The 15,858-nt window shown below is 55.5% G+C and overlaps 7 protein-coding genes across 7 annotated transcripts; 4 read left to right on the top strand and 3 right to left on the bottom strand.

Annotated features, from left to right (window-relative positions):
- Positions 1-242: 242 nt before the first annotated feature.
- Positions 243-4,343, bottom strand: BU26DRAFT_521228 (uncharacterized protein). The gene is made up of 5 exons (XM_033829483.1): positions 3,695-4,343; positions 3,416-3,628; positions 2,287-3,367; positions 896-2,140; positions 243-846 (listed from the first exon to the last, which is right to left on the bottom strand). Exons 1-5 carry the CDS (start codon positions 3,904-3,906, stop codon positions 709-711), a joined length of 2,889 nt encoding a protein of 962 aa, XP_033681820.1. The 5' UTR covers positions 3,907-4,343; the 3' UTR covers positions 243-708.
- A 752-nt stretch (positions 4,344-5,095) lies between these two features.
- On the top strand, positions 5,096-7,141 carry BU26DRAFT_606994 (P-loop containing nucleoside triphosphate hydrolase protein; the record flags this gene model as incomplete). The annotated part of the gene is made up of 5 exons (XM_033835710.1): positions 5,096-5,159; positions 5,186-5,252; positions 5,304-6,138; positions 6,189-6,503; positions 6,563-7,141. The coding sequence occupies 5 exons, from the start codon at positions 5,096-5,098 to the stop codon at positions 7,139-7,141; spliced, it is 1,860 nt and encodes a 619-aa protein (XP_033681819.1).
- Positions 7,142-7,283: 142 nt separating this feature from the next.
- Positions 7,284-7,985, bottom strand: BU26DRAFT_606993 (cytochrome P450; the record flags this gene model as incomplete). The annotated part of the gene is made up of 2 exons (XM_033835709.1): positions 7,508-7,985; positions 7,284-7,452 (listed from the first exon to the last, which is right to left on the bottom strand). The coding sequence occupies exons 1-2, from the start codon at positions 7,759-7,761 to the stop codon at positions 7,284-7,286; spliced, it is 423 nt and encodes a 140-aa protein (XP_033681818.1). The 5' UTR covers positions 7,762-7,985.
- On the bottom strand, positions 7,843-8,502 carry BU26DRAFT_567154 (uncharacterized protein; the record flags this gene model as incomplete). Its single annotated transcript, XM_033833625.1, has 4 exons — positions 7,843-8,016; positions 8,082-8,208; positions 8,284-8,380; positions 8,436-8,502. 4 exons carry the CDS (start codon positions 8,500-8,502, stop codon positions 7,843-7,845), a joined length of 465 nt encoding a protein of 154 aa, XP_033681817.1.
- A 625-nt stretch (positions 8,503-9,127) lies between these two features.
- On the top strand, positions 9,128-10,759 carry BU26DRAFT_431439 (tannase and feruloyl esterase; the record flags this gene model as incomplete). The annotated part of the gene is made up of 2 exons (XM_033823927.1): positions 9,128-9,603; positions 9,652-10,759. 2 exons carry the CDS (start codon positions 9,128-9,130, stop codon positions 10,757-10,759), a joined length of 1,584 nt encoding a protein of 527 aa, XP_033681816.1.
- A 173-nt stretch (positions 10,760-10,932) lies between these two features.
- On the top strand, positions 10,933-13,084 carry BU26DRAFT_53658 (uncharacterized protein). Its single transcript, XM_033831356.1, has one exon. The coding sequence runs from the start codon at positions 11,105-11,107 to the stop codon at positions 12,920-12,922; it is 1,818 nt and encodes a 605-aa protein (XP_033681815.1). The 5' UTR covers positions 10,933-11,104; the 3' UTR covers positions 12,923-13,084.
- An 898-nt stretch (positions 13,085-13,982) lies between these two features.
- On the top strand, positions 13,983-15,349 carry BU26DRAFT_532495 (uncharacterized protein; the record flags this gene model as incomplete). The annotated part of the gene is made up of 6 exons (XM_033831102.1): positions 13,983-14,168; positions 14,345-14,506; positions 14,561-14,751; positions 14,810-15,022; positions 15,078-15,250; positions 15,309-15,349. The coding sequence occupies 6 exons, from the start codon at positions 13,983-13,985 to the stop codon at positions 15,347-15,349; spliced, it is 966 nt and encodes a 321-aa protein (XP_033681814.1).
- Positions 15,350-15,858: the final 509 nt, after the last annotated feature.

The following is a 15,858-nucleotide window of genomic DNA, read 5'->3' as shown; positions in this document are numbered from 1 at the left end:
GTAAGAACGCAGTGAGGAGGAGAGAGAGAACAGATAGGTGGTCTTTGTGTTTGTTAGGGGGTTGGGAGGTATGCAAGACGGGTAGTGTGGTTTAGGCGAAGGGCGGTAAGGTAAAGCGTGCGTGAGGGTATTCTATTCCGGCGGATAGCGCAAATGGGCCGTCCATGGGTATACAGGATAGGATAGGTTCAGGGTCTAACTAGTTTCTGCATTATCACGAAGCGCTTTCATTACAAGATATGCATAGATTTCCCGCATTCATTCGAGGCATACAGACCCCCATCTAGGTATGCCACAGTGCTTAATACACTATTAAGGTACAGGAAGCTCCCGCTCTCGAGCTACAATGTATATACCTCCATTTTTGTGTCGCTCCACAACCACCCCACTCGAATCGCCAGCCCACTGGATGTTTTCCGTCCCATTTTGGGAAAGGTATAAGGCCCCTTCTCGTTGTTGTTGCTAAGCTTGGCCTTCCTGTTAACCTTATGTTGGGTAATAGCAGTCCTGAGGCGCACATCCTCCTGCTGTTGAAACGATGCTCAGTGCGACTCCACTCCTCGTTTTATTGCTTTGTTTAAGGTCCGATGGCCCAGAAGGGTCAGCACAACGCCTTACCCTTAAAATGTGCTGGAGTATGCTTAGCAGGAGTACACCACAGCGTCGTTCGAATCCCATTGGCCACACCGTCCCCTTTGTGTGTTCTCCTCAGGTGAACAAGCCATTCATCCGCTCATGCACTCCCGGCGTCGGAGGCTCAGTCGACGGAGTCGTAACCTGCGGGACCAGACCTTTCATCATATAGACCAGATCTGCCGCCTTGAAGGGCTTCTGCATCACTCGGTCCTGCTAATCGTCAGCCCGTCTCCATCTCTCTCCAAAACCGTAAACGTACTGCACCCGCGGCAATCGCGGTGTCAATCTGCTCCTGCCGCACGTTCGCCGTAACCGCAATGATCGGCAACCTCACGCCTCCTCTCGGCCCAACCTCCATAGCCTGACCGAGCAATCCCTCACCGTCCACTTCCCTTTTCCGGATCTCTTGCATGGCAGCGAGCCCGTTCAGAACGGGCATTTCGAGGTCCATCAGAACGACGTCGAAGACTTTCTTTTCTAGGATGTCGAGGGCCTCCAGACCGTGGTTCGCGACGTCGACGAGGCATCCGGCTTTCTTGAGCTGCTTTCCTAGGACTTGCTGGTTGATGATGTTGTCCTCGACGAGTAGGACGTGGAGTTGCTGCGGCGCCGGGCCGATGCCGCCGCATTCCCGGTACAGCTCACCAAGCGTCTGTGGTCGTCTTTCAACACGCCGCGTCTTGACGTAAAAGCCGAACGTCGAGCCCTGGCCCAGGACAGACGATACACCAATCTCCCCACCCTGCTTCTCAGTTAACTCTTTGGATATGAACAGACCGAGCCCGCTTCCGCCGTACTTGACGTGCGTCTTCATATTTGCTTGCCGGAACCTTTCGAATATTTTGTGGATTTCCTTGCCTCTTAGCCCGATGCCAGAGTCTTGCACACTAAAGGTGAGGTACATCTCTTCGCCGCTTCCCCATTCGGGGTTGCTCGTAACATCGCCGTCACGCTTGCTTCTCGAGGCCCAAAACATATCCTCTGGGAAGAAAGCACGCGGGTTGGAGAGTGTAGCGCCAAATCGGATGGAAATTACGGGGTCTTTCGAGGGCTTGACAAATTTAATAGCATTGGTTAAGAGGTTGATGAAGATTTGTGTAACGCGCGACGGATCTAGATATACATAGTCAACGTCCAGCTGCGATAGAGAGCGGTCCGAGTCGATATGGTGTCGGATGTTATTCGACTTCAGTTCGGCTTCAAAGATTCTGACGATGGAGCTGATGAGCTTCATCGGTCGCACGGCGCTAGGCGTGATGGATAACAGCATCGAGTCGAGCTTGCTCAGGGTGAGGACATCGTCAATGATGCGCTTTTGATGGTTTGCACACTGCATGATGATTTTTGCGGCGGCAACATTATCGTTGAGCGTGTCAAGACAGGGCTCTGGAATCTCTGCAACTCTAGCGCGGCACTCGTCGATAGCAGTGGTGATGCCGTCGGCGCAGTGCACGATAGCACTTAGCGGGTTGCGCATCTCATGTGAGACAACGTCGATAAAGGCCTAAAAGGTGGCGGTATATATTAGCGAGCATCCAGCTGAGTGCGGCAGGTATCCATAGCCTAGCACGTCTTTACCTGTTCAAGACCTCCAGGAGTCGTTTTCGGTGCTAGATAAGGCAGCTAGTATGTGTACGGCGAGATACGTACCTCCTGTTGTCGTTTTGCTTCCCGGGCTTCTGCTGCTAGTCGTGCCTGGAAGGTCTGGGCCCACTTCAGCCTGCTAATGTCGGTGGTGCATGCCATGATGGACTTCACTTTGCCATTCTCCCGATACGGGAAGGCAAGGAGTTGAAGCTGGGCGGGCTCGGCGTCACCAATGGGCGACGTGTACATGCGCTTTAAACGCAATTCGACGTTGATGTGGTTGGCACCTTCGAGGAGGTGGGTCCAAGACTCTTCGGCCTTCGGTCGGTCGTCGTCGTGGTACACATCGAAGAACCTCCACTTACCCTGTTGCTCGTCTGATGGCAGTCCGGATAGAGTATAGTATTGGTCATTAGCCCAGATGAAGTAGCCATCCAAGGAAATATGGGCCATTCCCACTGAAGCGTGTTCGGTCAAATGCCGCAGCTTCATATCGCTGAGCGCAAGATCTTTCTCGAGCTGCTCCTGGCGTTTTCTCGTCTCTTCGGCGTTGACAGCTGCCGAAATAATGCTTGACACCATCCGGCTCAGGTCCTTCAAGAACTGCTGGCAGGCGTCATCGTGGGGCCGGCAAGGGTTCGTGCCTGCGATGAGGTAGCCGAAGACGCGAGATCCGTTCTTGATGGGCAGGATTGCGATTTTCTTCGACGGTGAACCGAAGCCGGACCAGGAAATAGAGTCGAATCGCTCGTCGTAGTCGATTGTAATCGCCTCCGACCCTGCACGCCGGCAGTCTGGCACCAGACCTTCCGAGCTGCATATGTCCTGGTTGTCCACTATCAAGTTGTGCCCCCTGGGGAGGCCGACATGCCCGCGTAACCGCAAGATTGTAGACGCTGCCCTCTCGTCCAGCTCGTATAGCATCGCCAGAGGGGTGTCCTCGCCGTTCGTACCCAGCGTTTCGAGGATATGGTTGCAGACGGCATCGGTGGTAACGTCCGGCACGGAGGCTAGGCGGTTCAGCAGCATTGTCCTCCGGTCGGCCAGTCGCTGGCTCGTCACCTCGAACAGCGAATTGTAGAAGCCTTCGGGATGGTTCGCGGGTCCGCCGCCGATGGGGACAAAGTTGCCGTTGACGAAGGCCCTGCGCTTGGTCAGCATCTCTCCAGCTTCCCGTGTGTTGTGTCCTCACTCCTCCCGCCATCCTCGCCGCTCGACCATGAGAGGCACGGCCGGCGAGTAGTCCACGCCCATGCCCGTCTCCCTCGCCCTATCGAAATAGGGCTTTATCCCCTCCCACAGGTCAGGATAGCCGTCCGGAAAGGTCGAGCCCATGAGCTTGGGGTGGGCCTGGGCGGCGAGCGGGGCGTAGGCGTCGTTGTAGATGGCTATGAGGTCTGGTCCCCTATCAATACGGGCAGGCAGTCAGTACATGGCGTAAACAAGCCGGCTATATTGTGCTGCGCCATACCACCACAGACACGCGGCGCGGGAGTCCGCAAAGAGCATGCGCGTGAAGAGCTTCAGCGTCGGGCTCCAGTCTTTCAGCGGCCCCAGCCTGCTGCCCGCCCAGTCTGTCTCGCGGAAGAAGCGCACGTGGTCCGTCTGGGGGAGACGGCTCGCCCAGTCGTGATCCTCCAGCGGCGGCATGTCGCTGTCGGGGGGCGTCAGCTGCTGTTGCATGGCCCCGAGCGGGAATTCGGGGTCGCAGGTGGTCGTGAAGCTGGACTGCCTCTCCGGCGGGCAGCTTTTCAGGGCGTGAAGGGCGCTGAAGCTGGGGCCGCCGGCCTGCTTTAATGCCACCCCCGCCTCCGTCTCGCCGCAAGCGCTATGCACATGCGTGGTACATCTGCGATCGGTCTTGGCAGAGATTAGCGAGACACTGATGCTGGTTGCAGATCCTGCGCGTCTCTTTGGTCGCTTGCGGTCAATTTCTTGAGGTTGTGGTTGGGGGTATATCTATGGGAGCGCGGGGTGGTGCGCTGGGCGGTCGGGCCGATAATGAAGCCTTTCGGACGTTTCTCACAGAGAGAGGATGAGAGACTTTGTGGGGAGGGATGAACTTCTCTACCAGATTTCGATGCAGGAGAAGGATGCCAAGCGGAGGACCTCCATTGAAGGAGTCCCGAGGAGTGGGGGACTCCCTTGCCTCATTCTGACTTTCAATCCTATGTTGTCAAATGAGATCACGTGATTTTTCCCAAATGGCGTTAGCCCCTACCCTCGCCTTTCCCCCGCGCTGGTCTTGTTTCCACCCAGCATCTCCGAAGATGCCAACAATGCCTAATTTGGCCCTTAAGAATTGCCAGTTGTTAATTTCTATAGTGATTTCTATCACGTGACTTGTACATTCATGCTTGGCAAGGCTTCGCAGTAGGACTCTATAAGCCTCGCCTCTCCTCCCACTCAGACTGGACAATCAATGCTTCAACCAACCTATTATCAACACCAGTGACTCTCCCACGGCCGTGTGTAAACAAGGGCGCAGCGTAGCCCCTCGTGCGTCCGATGAGGCTGAGAACAAAAACGCGGCGTTTCAGCCCCCCTCAGCTCCCCACAGCCAACACTGCCACACAGCATTGGCGCGTTCCTGGCCCGAGCAGACTCCCTCTTGCATCGCCATCTGATGGTGTCTATCATGAGCGAATCACAGGCTTCTTCTTGTTACCGCCATCGGACCTGAGTTTGCGATGCATTCGAAACGCAGGACTGCGCAAGCTGAGTGCATCCCGCATGACTCATCAGCGAACACTGAGGTACTTAAAATGCAGAGCAGTGCAACAATTTTTTTGTTCAAAATTTGACGTTCTTTTCCACTAGCGTATTCGACGCGCGGCCGATCCTCCAGCTACCTGGCCCGATCAGATCCAATATGGCTGCCGACCTTGAAAATGGTGTGGCCGTGAACGGAGAGGTCAATAGCCAGAAGGCCCATGGTGAGATGAACGGAAGAAGTCGACAGGCAAGGGCAAGGGCAAGAAGAGGAGCGAGAATCAAGAAAAGGAACGCATCCAGAGGCTTGATCAGCTGTGAGTTTCACTCTACTCCCTTCAGCCACCCTTCATCTGACAGGGAAATAGATACAGCAAGAAGAAGCGACAGACGTACTTCGTCCCTACTCCCAAGGTCCAAGCCGATCGCGAAATCCACGGTTCCAGCTCCCATGTCGTTCTCAAAGTTCGCCGCATCATCTGCGATAAGGGCTTTCCAACAGATACCGAAATCGATATCAAGTCCGACTTGCTCAAGGATGCGCTTCAGGAGATCTTTGAGGGCGTTGAAGGCTTGAAGCTGAATGAATCGCCGCCTGTCGCAAGCCCTGAGCTGCTTTTTCATGCCCGCATCGGTCTCGAGGAGCGACTGAAAGCCGAACAAGGAAAAGCGCATACCAACAAGGCTGTTATAGACGACCTCAATGTGGCCCTCCAGTACATCGCAGAAGACTACGACTCGACCCTAGAGACTCTCGCCTCACTATCGTCTCACTACGAGATCACCTTCAACCTCCTCTGGACGCTCTTCCCTCCGAACACAGAGATCTTTACCAAACACAATCTTCTACGCGAAGACCAAGTGCTGAAGCTGCAGACGGGTGAATACGGCGCGCGGGCGAACGGCTCGCGGTATTTCTCGCTCAACGTGCGACATATCTCCCATGACGGCGAGAAATTCGGATGGATACAAGAAACAAGTATGCAGATTGACCAGTTCGAGGGTGCGAAGAAGGTGCATCATCTGAAGTGCTTCCCGCTCAGCCATCACCCAGACCAAGATGATATTCGCACGAAGCTGATTCAGCGTGGAAGAAGGTATGTTGAGTTGCTTCAGCCCACCTACTTGGAGTACACTGGAGCCGCAATTACGGAAAACCGCGAGGTCGTCATCGAAGGCGAGTACAAGCAAGTGCTCATCCATGTAAGCATAACACTAGCCCTCCGCGGGTCATGCAACTGATCACCCCGTAGGCGTCCGGACGCATAATGCTCGATCCACCAACATTCCTCCAACAGAACGACTTCACCGACCTCCTCAAACCCGCCGTTGAGACCGAAGTCCACACTCCGTCAATAACCGACAGCGAACTCCTCTTCTGCAACAACCATGTTGCCGGCTTCAGCTTCAGCCAGAAACGATGGGGTTGTTTCGCCATCAGTCGCATGGGCCCTGTCACGTGGAACACGGACGCCTTCTCCAAGCTCGTCATTGATCCTAGGAGGCGTAATCTCGTCCACTCATTAGTCAAGTCCCACTGGAACGGACAGGACACATTCGATGACGTTGTAAGCGGGAAAGGCAGGGGCTAGTGGGCCTACTAAATGGTAACCCAGGAGTCGGCAAGACCCTCACGGCAGAGGTCATCGCCGAGGTTACGAAGCGTCCGCTATATATGCTCAGCGCAGGTGAGCTTGGCACGAGCGTCGATGACGTGGAGAAGAAGCTGGGCATGGTGCTGGACGTTACGAGACGGTGGGGATGCGTACTGCTGATAGACGAGGTAGACGTCTTCCTACAACAGCGCGATACTGTCAGTCTGGAGAGGAATGCTCTAGTCAGCATATTCCTGCGGCGGCTCGAGTACTTCCAAGGCGTCCTCATCATGACCACGAACCGGAAGCACACCATCGACGCCGCGTTCGATAGCCGGATACACTTCAAGCTACACTATCCGGACCTCTCGCCAGAGTCTCGCGAGGCCATTTGGCGGAATTGCCTTGCCAGTGTCCCTTCCAACGCCGCGAAGGTGGAGATTGCGGATAAGGCAATTAAGGAACTGGCCGCCCTGCAGCTCAATGGAAGGCAGATCAAGAACGCAGTTGCGTGCGCGGTGTCAATAGCGACGGAGGAGAATACGGCTTTGAACGTAGAAGGTGTTAGGGTGGTATTGGACATGGTCGTGGAAGGGCTAGACGAAGACTGATCTGGGTAGTGGAGGACCTCAAGCTTCATTCTCCAGAACCGGAACAATCTTACGATGAATGAGATACCACGCACGATCAAACTATCATTTGCAAGCTCACATGTGTGCCTCCATCCAACCGACCAACCCAGCACCGTCTGCTTTACTCCTTCTGCCTAGCCTGCATCAACAGCACTGTCTTCGCATTCGGCACAAGCGCATCCCTCCACTCAAAATTCATCCCCCTCGTATCCTCCACCCTGCACTCAAAATTCGCCAGCAAATACACCGCCACCAGCTTCGTCACATTCGCAACCTGCCACCTACCCGGGCTACGAATTCAGAATCAGCTTCCCTTCGCCAGCACTAAACAGTCTCTCCACTCACCACAGCATCCTCGGCACGCCCCAGAACGGCCACCCAATCCCAGTATCAACAACACTCCTCCCCTTGTTTAGAAAGCGCCCCGGATCGAATTCCTTCGGATTAGGATACGTCACCGCATCGCTCAGCACTGCGTGCTGATTAAACTCCACGGCATCGCCAACGCGCGCTGTGTGCCCGTCTGAGAACTCGAACGGCTTCACCGCCACGCGGTGGCACGTGTTCGCCTGGAAGCATTTCGTGCGCATCGACTCCATGGCGAATGCTTCGAGCAGGGGGAGCTTGTCGAGCTGCGCGGCGATCTCGGCGGTGTCGTCGAGGGGGACAGAGTCTGCTTCTTAGGTGAGGGCGGGGAGATGCGCGGCGTGCGTGTAGAGGTCTTGCAGGAGGTGGCAGGTTAGGATGGGGATGGCGAGCGAGGAGGTGACCCAGGTTGTGTTGATGGAGTTGAGGATGTTGGCGGTGGTGTGATCGGAGGGGTGGTGGTCGATGTAGCCTTCTGTGAAGGTCTGCTGGGGTGGGGAGCGTCAGTGGAGGTACTCGCTGATGCTAGCTGGAAGAGATGAGATGCACGTACTGGATTTCGACGGGAAGACTCCGGCGTCGAGGTATTATACGCTAAACGCTGCTCGATCATCTGCGTCATGATGCTGAAGACGAACTTCTGATCCGCGTTCCGGCCTTTGATGAGCTTGGTTACTAGGCTGAGCCGCCGTTAGCACAGTACCAAGGCATGCATGTGCGGTGTGGATGGATGTATGCACTGGACTGAAACTTACGGCCGCAGGAAAGAAGGCACCAGTCGAACCGCTTCAGGCACAAGCGCCACCTGCGAGATGAAGTTCAACCCATGCGTCGTAAACGCCTCATCAAAAGCTACGCCATTCTCAGTATAATCAGGTCCAATAACTCACGCTCACCAAAAACCTACCGACATCTTCCCCAAAGAACAACGCAGAATTAATCCTCGTCACCGCACGCTGCACCGTCGGAAACATGCGGACACGACTCCAGCCTGCACGCAACAATCAGTCAACAATTACTATCACCCCCTCATCGACCTTCACACCCACCGTCTCTCCCCGCGCCCTCAGCCACCGCGCTCCCAAACCAGGGGAACAACCTTGCCAAACGGCCAAGTGATTGTCCACCTCGTGTTCGCTTCCCCTCCTCACGACTCTCAGCTTCAATCCGACCCACACTCCCATCACAGCCTCCATGCTCGTCTAACACTGGAAGCTAGGCGGGTAACCTCTTTTCCTGCGTTCGTGCTTTCTTCGAGACGAAATGCCGATCCTCTAGCCGCGAGGCGGGGGAGCCCCTGCGAAAGGCGAGCCCTAATCATACCTCGCACCGCGGTTTCCCCGGACGATCTTCCAAACGACCGCGTCGGACCCAGCTAGTCCTGGTTTTCTCCTGATTCGATATGAAAACTTCGTTTCACTTCCCCAATGCGGTTTCCACCGAAATGCAGGTACTGCACGTCACAGCCTCGGCTGCGGGGGCCATGGAGTGGCTTATGAACTATTCGGAGTTTAAAAGACAGACATTTCTCGACTTTACGCAACATCGGCTTTCATGTCTTCAGCATCCAAGATGGCGATTATCCAATGGCTTTGTTTCATGCTTCTCAGCGCCTGTGGCTCCTGGGCATACGGCGGCGAGCGGGCCCGGAGAGATGCGGCCGATGATTTCCAAACCAGCTGCGACTCCATTGCCTCAACGCTACAAATCGACAATGCAACCGTCTACTTCTCGCAATTCGTGAGCGCTGGCACGAATCTCAGCATACCAGACTACAATGTAACATGTGGCGCACCATCGCAGGTCGTCCCTTCGGACATATGCCGCGTCGCGCTGTATGTCGCAACCTCGAATAGTTCGGGGATCAACATGGAAGCTTGGTTACCGGCAAACTGGACTGGAAGGTTCTTGAGTACAGGGAATGGAGGTCTCGCCGGGTGCATTGGCTACAATGACATGGCGTATACTACGAGCTTGGGTTTTGCGAGCGTGGGAGCGAATAACGGCCATAATGGGACGAGCGGCGGTGCTTTCTATAATAGTCCTGAGGTCGTGGAAGATTTTGCGTATCGCTCGTAAGGTTTCTCAAGTTAGCCCCGAGGAGCAAATGCTAACGATGGAAGTGTCCACACCGGCGTCGTAGTTGGCAAACAGATAACCGAAACATTCTATGGAGAAGCGCACAATAAGTCCTACTACCTAGGCTGTTCTACCGGCGGGCGTCAAGGTTTCAAGTCCGCGCAAGACTTCCCGGAGGATTTCGATGGTATCGTGGCGGGCGCACCAGCTTTCGCGTTCAACAACCTCACTTCCTGGAGTGGGCATTTCTATCCGATCACGGGTTCCGCCAACTCCTCTACTTTCGTCCCGCAAAGCATGTGGACCGTCATACACGAGGATATCATGAAGCAATGTGATACCATCGATGGGTACGCGGACGGGATCATCGAGGCTGCTTCGCTTTGCAATTACACTTCTTCGGGCCTGATCTGCGGCAACGGAGCAAACTCAACAGCTTGCCTGACTCCAACCCAAGCGGACACAGTCCAGAAGATTTTCTCCCCTCTTCTCGCACAAGACGGCTCCCTAATATACCCACGAATGCAGCCCGGCTCCGAGATCGTAGCCTCCTTTCTCCTCTACTCCGGTCAGCCCTTCCCGTATACAACCGACTGGTTCCGCTACGCCATTTATAACGACCTTTCCTGGGATCCTACAAAGATCAACACAAGCGACTACGCCACCGCAGCGCGCGTCAACCCCTTCAATATTGAAACATGGAAAGGAGACCTCAGCGCCGTGCAAGCTCGCGGCACGAAGATCCTCCACTACCACGGGCAAATGGACGGCATCATCAGCTCTGAGAACTCGCCTCGATACTACGAGCACGTCTCTGCTACCATGGGTCTCAGCCCGGCAGAACTTGACTCTTTCTACCGCTTCTTCCGCATCAGCGGGACAGGGCATTGCACCGGCGGGGACGGCGCGCACGTTATTGGGCAGGGTAGGACCTCAGTAGAGAGTGTGGACCCGAGCGAGAACGTGCTTATGGCGATGGTGAATTGGGTGGAGAGCGATGTTGCGCCAGAGACCATTGTGGGCACTCGGTGGGTAAATGATACTCAGAGTGCTGGGGTGGATTATAAGAGAGCGCATTGTAAGTATCCGAAGAGGAACATGTATAAGGGAGAGGGCGATCCGAAGGAGATAGAGAGCTGGGAGTGCGTGTAAGAGCCTGACTGTTGTAGTGTTGAATGGTTAACGTGCGCCGGGGAGATGAACCTTCTCAATTTTCTAACGTTCACTTGGTTTCAACGCAGGACCAATGTCCCAGCAACAGTCTGCTTTCTCTCGAGTCCTTATCTCTAAGTCTTTACTTTCTGCGTCATAGCATTCGTTTCCCTTCCGATATTCCTCCGATGCCCTTCCTTCGGCGTCAGCTCAAGGCTTCCTCCACCTCCAAACACCCACTCCGAACACCGCGACCCCTTGCATTCCACAACACCAAGTCGCACACCACCTTATTCTCTCAACTACTTATCCCACATTAAACACGTCCGCTAACCCTATTCGAAAATGCTTCCAATTGCACCCAACGGCTGCTCCCAGGCCTCCTCCAGCTCCGGCAGCTCCACCGTCTCGCGTCTCGCTGCTAGCGCCTTGCACAATATGCCCCGAATGCGCATGCCGCGTACGCCGACTACCCACGCTACGACTACTTCAGTGTTTATGCCTCCGGTCCGCGCCGGTGGCTCGAGATCCGCTTCCAATGCTGGTCCAACGTCGACTGGCTCGCAAAACCCTTCCAAGACTACTCCATCTCTTCGTCGGTCGCCGCGTCTCCATCTTTCTCCCGCCCAATCGGCATCGTCTAGTGCCCGGGTGGATAAGGCTGTCGCGGAGCCCCGCCGGTCAGCCCGTCCTAAGGCGAAGAACGCGTCGTCGGATGCAACCAGCTCACAGACTCCTATTCGTGTGTCCTCCTCGACGAAGCCTCGTGCTCGTGGGGCAGGGAAAACAACTCCCAGCCAACCTGCTGCGCCTTCCTATCCGGCTACCCGACGCTCGTCCTCAACATGCGCAGGTGGCTCCTCTTTGTCGTCACCCTCTCCATCTCTCGAATGGTCTGCCTCCTCACAGTCTGCTCCTGAGACGCCGCCTCCACCGCTCAGTCTCCATCAGCCCTCGAGAGACCCCTCCCCACGACTATCACGGGTTATAGAGGCCCAGGATGGGGCTAGGCCTCAATCCCCGACCTACAAATGCGGCCACATATTCCACCCTACACACCTCTCTATCCCCGGCCTAGAACATTGCCCGATTTGCGTCATCGAGGCGCACATAACGTCGCTTTCTACTCATGCATCCACGATCATCAGCCACGGCGGGTGGTACCAGTGGCGCAAAGCCATCAAACCCTACAAAAAGGAGCGCAAGGGCTCAGAAGCGCGGAAGCCGCGAACTGACTTTGAGCAAGCTACCTACGGCTGGGATAGGACAAAGAATAAACATCTGGATAGAGAGGTTGAGGGCTGGCGACAGTCGAGAATAAAGATGGCGAATGTGCTGGCAAAGTTGGAGGGTTTGGCTACGCAGGAGGCGAAGTGGGCGAAAAACAACGGGGAGTGGCTAGGTCCCAGTGCAAAGCGGGCCTTGCAGATGTATGAGCACGCAGTGAGCAGCGGACTCCTGAGTACTGTGCAAGATGGCGCAGCGATCTATAGCCGCGCGAGAGGCCTCGTCAATGAGAGCGTCCTGAAGCGCAAGCGAGATACAGAAGACAATGAAGACGAGGAAGAGGAAGAGGAAGAAGCTGCCGATTTAGCAAAGAAGCTATCTCGCGGCATAATCCCTGGCGCCTATAGTCCCGAACAGTCCCTAACAGGCACTGTCGCCCAAGCTCCACCAAAGCGCAAGCGCCGCAGCATTGAGGGAGTGTCATTCCACCCCGATGTCTTCGTCCGCACAGACGCGGATATCGACGTCCTGCGCAAATCAGCCACCTTCAACACAAACCCCAACAAGTCAGCACCACCACCATGTGGCATCCTACGCACGAGCGAACAAACTGCTGCCCGCCACCCAACCAATCCCCCGCAGCCGCCACCCGCCCACACCAAAATGCCCCTCAGCGACTCCCCGTCGCGAGATAGGCGCTTCTTCACCCGCAAGAACCAGCGCCACCGCGACTACCAAGCCAAATGGGCGCCGCGGGCCGAGCTAGACATCATCGATACAAGTTGGGACCGCGGTGTGAGGGGCAAGAATGCTGACCCTGATCATGTGTGGGCCTCTGGAGAGAAGTACTATGCGAATCTACAAGTGGAGGCTGAGCAGTGGGATAGAATGGACTATATGGACGCGCTGTGCGGGGACCAGGGGATTCCTACATGATTCGTAGCAGCCGACGCTTTCCTCGGCCGACTGAGGAATATCTGGAGCGCGCGCATTCTTGAGCCTCGGGGCACCAACTGCGTTACGCTCTTCCTTGACGGCTCCCATTTCTGTTTGGGGCACCTGGTCTAAGCGCCGCGGGCCAGCCACCATTGCGGCATTGGATCACCAACTTCAGTCAAGCCACCAACTTCCTCACTGAAATCTTTCGAAAGCGCGTCCCCAACGTCGAATACACCATATCCATGCCCGCTTTCGAGAGCTTGCTACGGGCGAGTGGTCTACCACCAGAACCAGGTTATTTTCTGCCCGACCGGCGAGTCGATGGAGGATATGCCAACATTGCTCTGCTGCCATGTCCGGTACCCGAGAGCCGAATGCCTTCGAGAGCTTTCTCTTGTGCTTCCATTCGCCTTTCCAGAGATGAGCCATCTGCGTCCAGACGTCATTCCTAAGGATATTGGGCTCGACCAAGCCCGTCGCCATCCGCAGTGCCGAGATATTCCAAATCCGCTCGTCCTTTTCTATACCTATATTGCGCACTCTCCTTTCGCCACCAAGCCAGTTAAGATCGTCCTCTGATTCGGCAGATTTCCGGAATACCCATGTCCGGCATTTCACCCTGTGAAACAGAATGCCGCGCTCTGATTCGTCGAGACCACGACGCAGATGAACAATTAAGGCTTAATCTACGGCAGTTGATCCTCCATTCTCCGATAGGCGACAATGCACTGCAAATATCGCCAGACGGGTTGTCTCCACACAGAATGCGGGGAGCTTGTATATACCACGCTTCTTTTCTATCAAACTCTGGAAATATCGGCATTGGCGGGCGGCGCATACAAAAAGATGCCAAGTCGCCGCTATGGTCCCGTTCCTCTGCTCCCCTTCGTCTCCAAGTCGTTCTTTCGTACGCTTTCGCTTCTGAGTCTGGAAACAAGGTCTCAGCTCGTCCATCATGTACTGGAAGTCTCTTGCCCTCACGCTTGCCCTCGCGGCGCAGGATGCTCAGGCAGGTCCGGCCCACGGCCTCATGGCGAAACGCCAGGGCGGCGCCGCTATGATGCGTTTCCAGTGCTCTCAGCTCGTTATCGACCGCATCGACCCTTTGGTCCAGCCCGGCATCGCTCCTTCGACCCATATGCACCAGATCGTTGGCGGCAACGCTTTCAACGTCACCATGAAACCCATTGACTACGACCCGTCTAAGGCGGCCACTTGCACGACATGCGACTACTCTCAAGATGTACGTATGCTCATGGTGCACGCAGCATATTCGCTTCGATCCGAGGCTGTCGTTCTGAGATTCCATCCGAGCTTGGATGGTATTTCTGAACCAACACTGCGAGGATCAAGCGGATCTTGGAGTCCCGACATACTTCCCATCTCATCGCATATACTAACGGCAATGCCACGCTTTAGTTCTCCAACTACTGGACCGCAAACTTGTACTTCCGCGCCAAGAACGGCACCTACAAGCGCGTGCCGCAGATGGTCAACTTGGGCCTCTCAGGTCGCGAGGGTGTCACCGTCTACTACATCCCGCCTTACGATGGAAAGACAAAGGTGACCGCCTTCCCGAAGGTAAGTCGAGAACAGATACGATGCGCCGGTTAATATATCTAACCTTATGACTAGGGCTTCCGCATGCTCGCGGGTGATGCTGGTCTCCGTTCCGGAACCGGCATGCAAAAAGGTATCTGCCATCGTTGCTCCCCCAATAAGCAGCAAAACCCGTTCGGCGGCGCTCCGTGCACTGGTTCTGATACGGCCGCGCTGCCCAAGGGCAAGTGCGGAGGCGGTATCCGCGCGACTGTTACCTTCCCGACGTACGCTCTCTACTCCCCATCCTATCATGTTTGATACCGCGTACTGACAGTGGAACAGATGCTGGGACGGCAAGAACGTCGACAGCCCGAACCACAAGGAGCACGTCGCATACCCTAGCTCGGGATCCTTCGAATCTGGCGGCCCTTGCCCATCGACTCACCCAGTGAAGCTGCCCCAGCTTATGTACGAGGTTATGTGGGACACTACTCCCTTCGCCAACGACTGGCCAGCCGATGGCACGCAGCCATTCGTTTACTCCATGGGTGACGGGTAAGCAAAATCCTGTACTCGTAAGCCCTGCGGCACGGCAACTGACTCACGATAGCACTGGCTACGGCCAGCACGGTGACTACTTGTTCGGCTGGGAGGACGGCGCGCTCCAGAAGGCCCTCGATGCAAGGTGCAACCTGAACAACTGCGCTGCGCTGAAGACGCAGACCGCCCAGCAGGCGATGAACTGCCAGAAGAAGCAGGCCGTTCAGGAGCCCTTCGAAGGATGTAAGTTGGCTTCCTACGGTCCGTCTCGCTCGAACTTGTATTGACTAATCTTGCACAGGGCTCGGCCAACTCCCCGGCGACCCAACTGTCGTTTTCTAGCCGCCTTCCAAGGCTTAAGTTGCGTCTACTTTGCGTTCTCATACTTTCGTCGATCGAGAGTGGGCAGCCGGTGGAGTCGAAAGCGGATGTGTTACTGCTAGATATTTGCGCATTCCCTTCGTGAACGCTCGTTCAGACTCTCTTCTAATGCAGCAAGTTCCTCCCCTTGCTTCGGGTCCATCGTATTCAAACAGTGACCTGCGCACGAGTTTCGTCCACGTTCGCCCCAAATTTCGCCATCCCGCACCCATCCGTGCCGTTCCGTTCCACTGTCATTTTCTAGAACACTCACGATCGACAGTCGTACAGGATCCTCAGCTGTAGGGCGATCGCCCTATAAATAGAAACACGCTTAGCCTCTCTCGGCTTCCCCACAACGTGGCTGCCTCCCGCATTCATCGCATTTGCGGCATGGCCCTTGCATACACGATCATCAAATCTCCGATGTGCGCGTATTGCATCGCGATGTGAAACGGGCTTCCTAAATGATGGGATGAGCATCACAGGAT

Source organism: Trematosphaeria pertusa, assembly GCF_010094035.1.
Source record: "Trematosphaeria pertusa strain CBS 122368 unplaced genomic scaffold BU26scaffold_10, whole genome shotgun sequence".
NCBI classification, from domain to species: domain Eukaryota; kingdom Fungi; phylum Ascomycota; class Dothideomycetes; order Pleosporales; family Trematosphaeriaceae; genus Trematosphaeria; species Trematosphaeria pertusa.
This window is presented reverse-complemented; position numbering and strand designations above follow the sequence as displayed.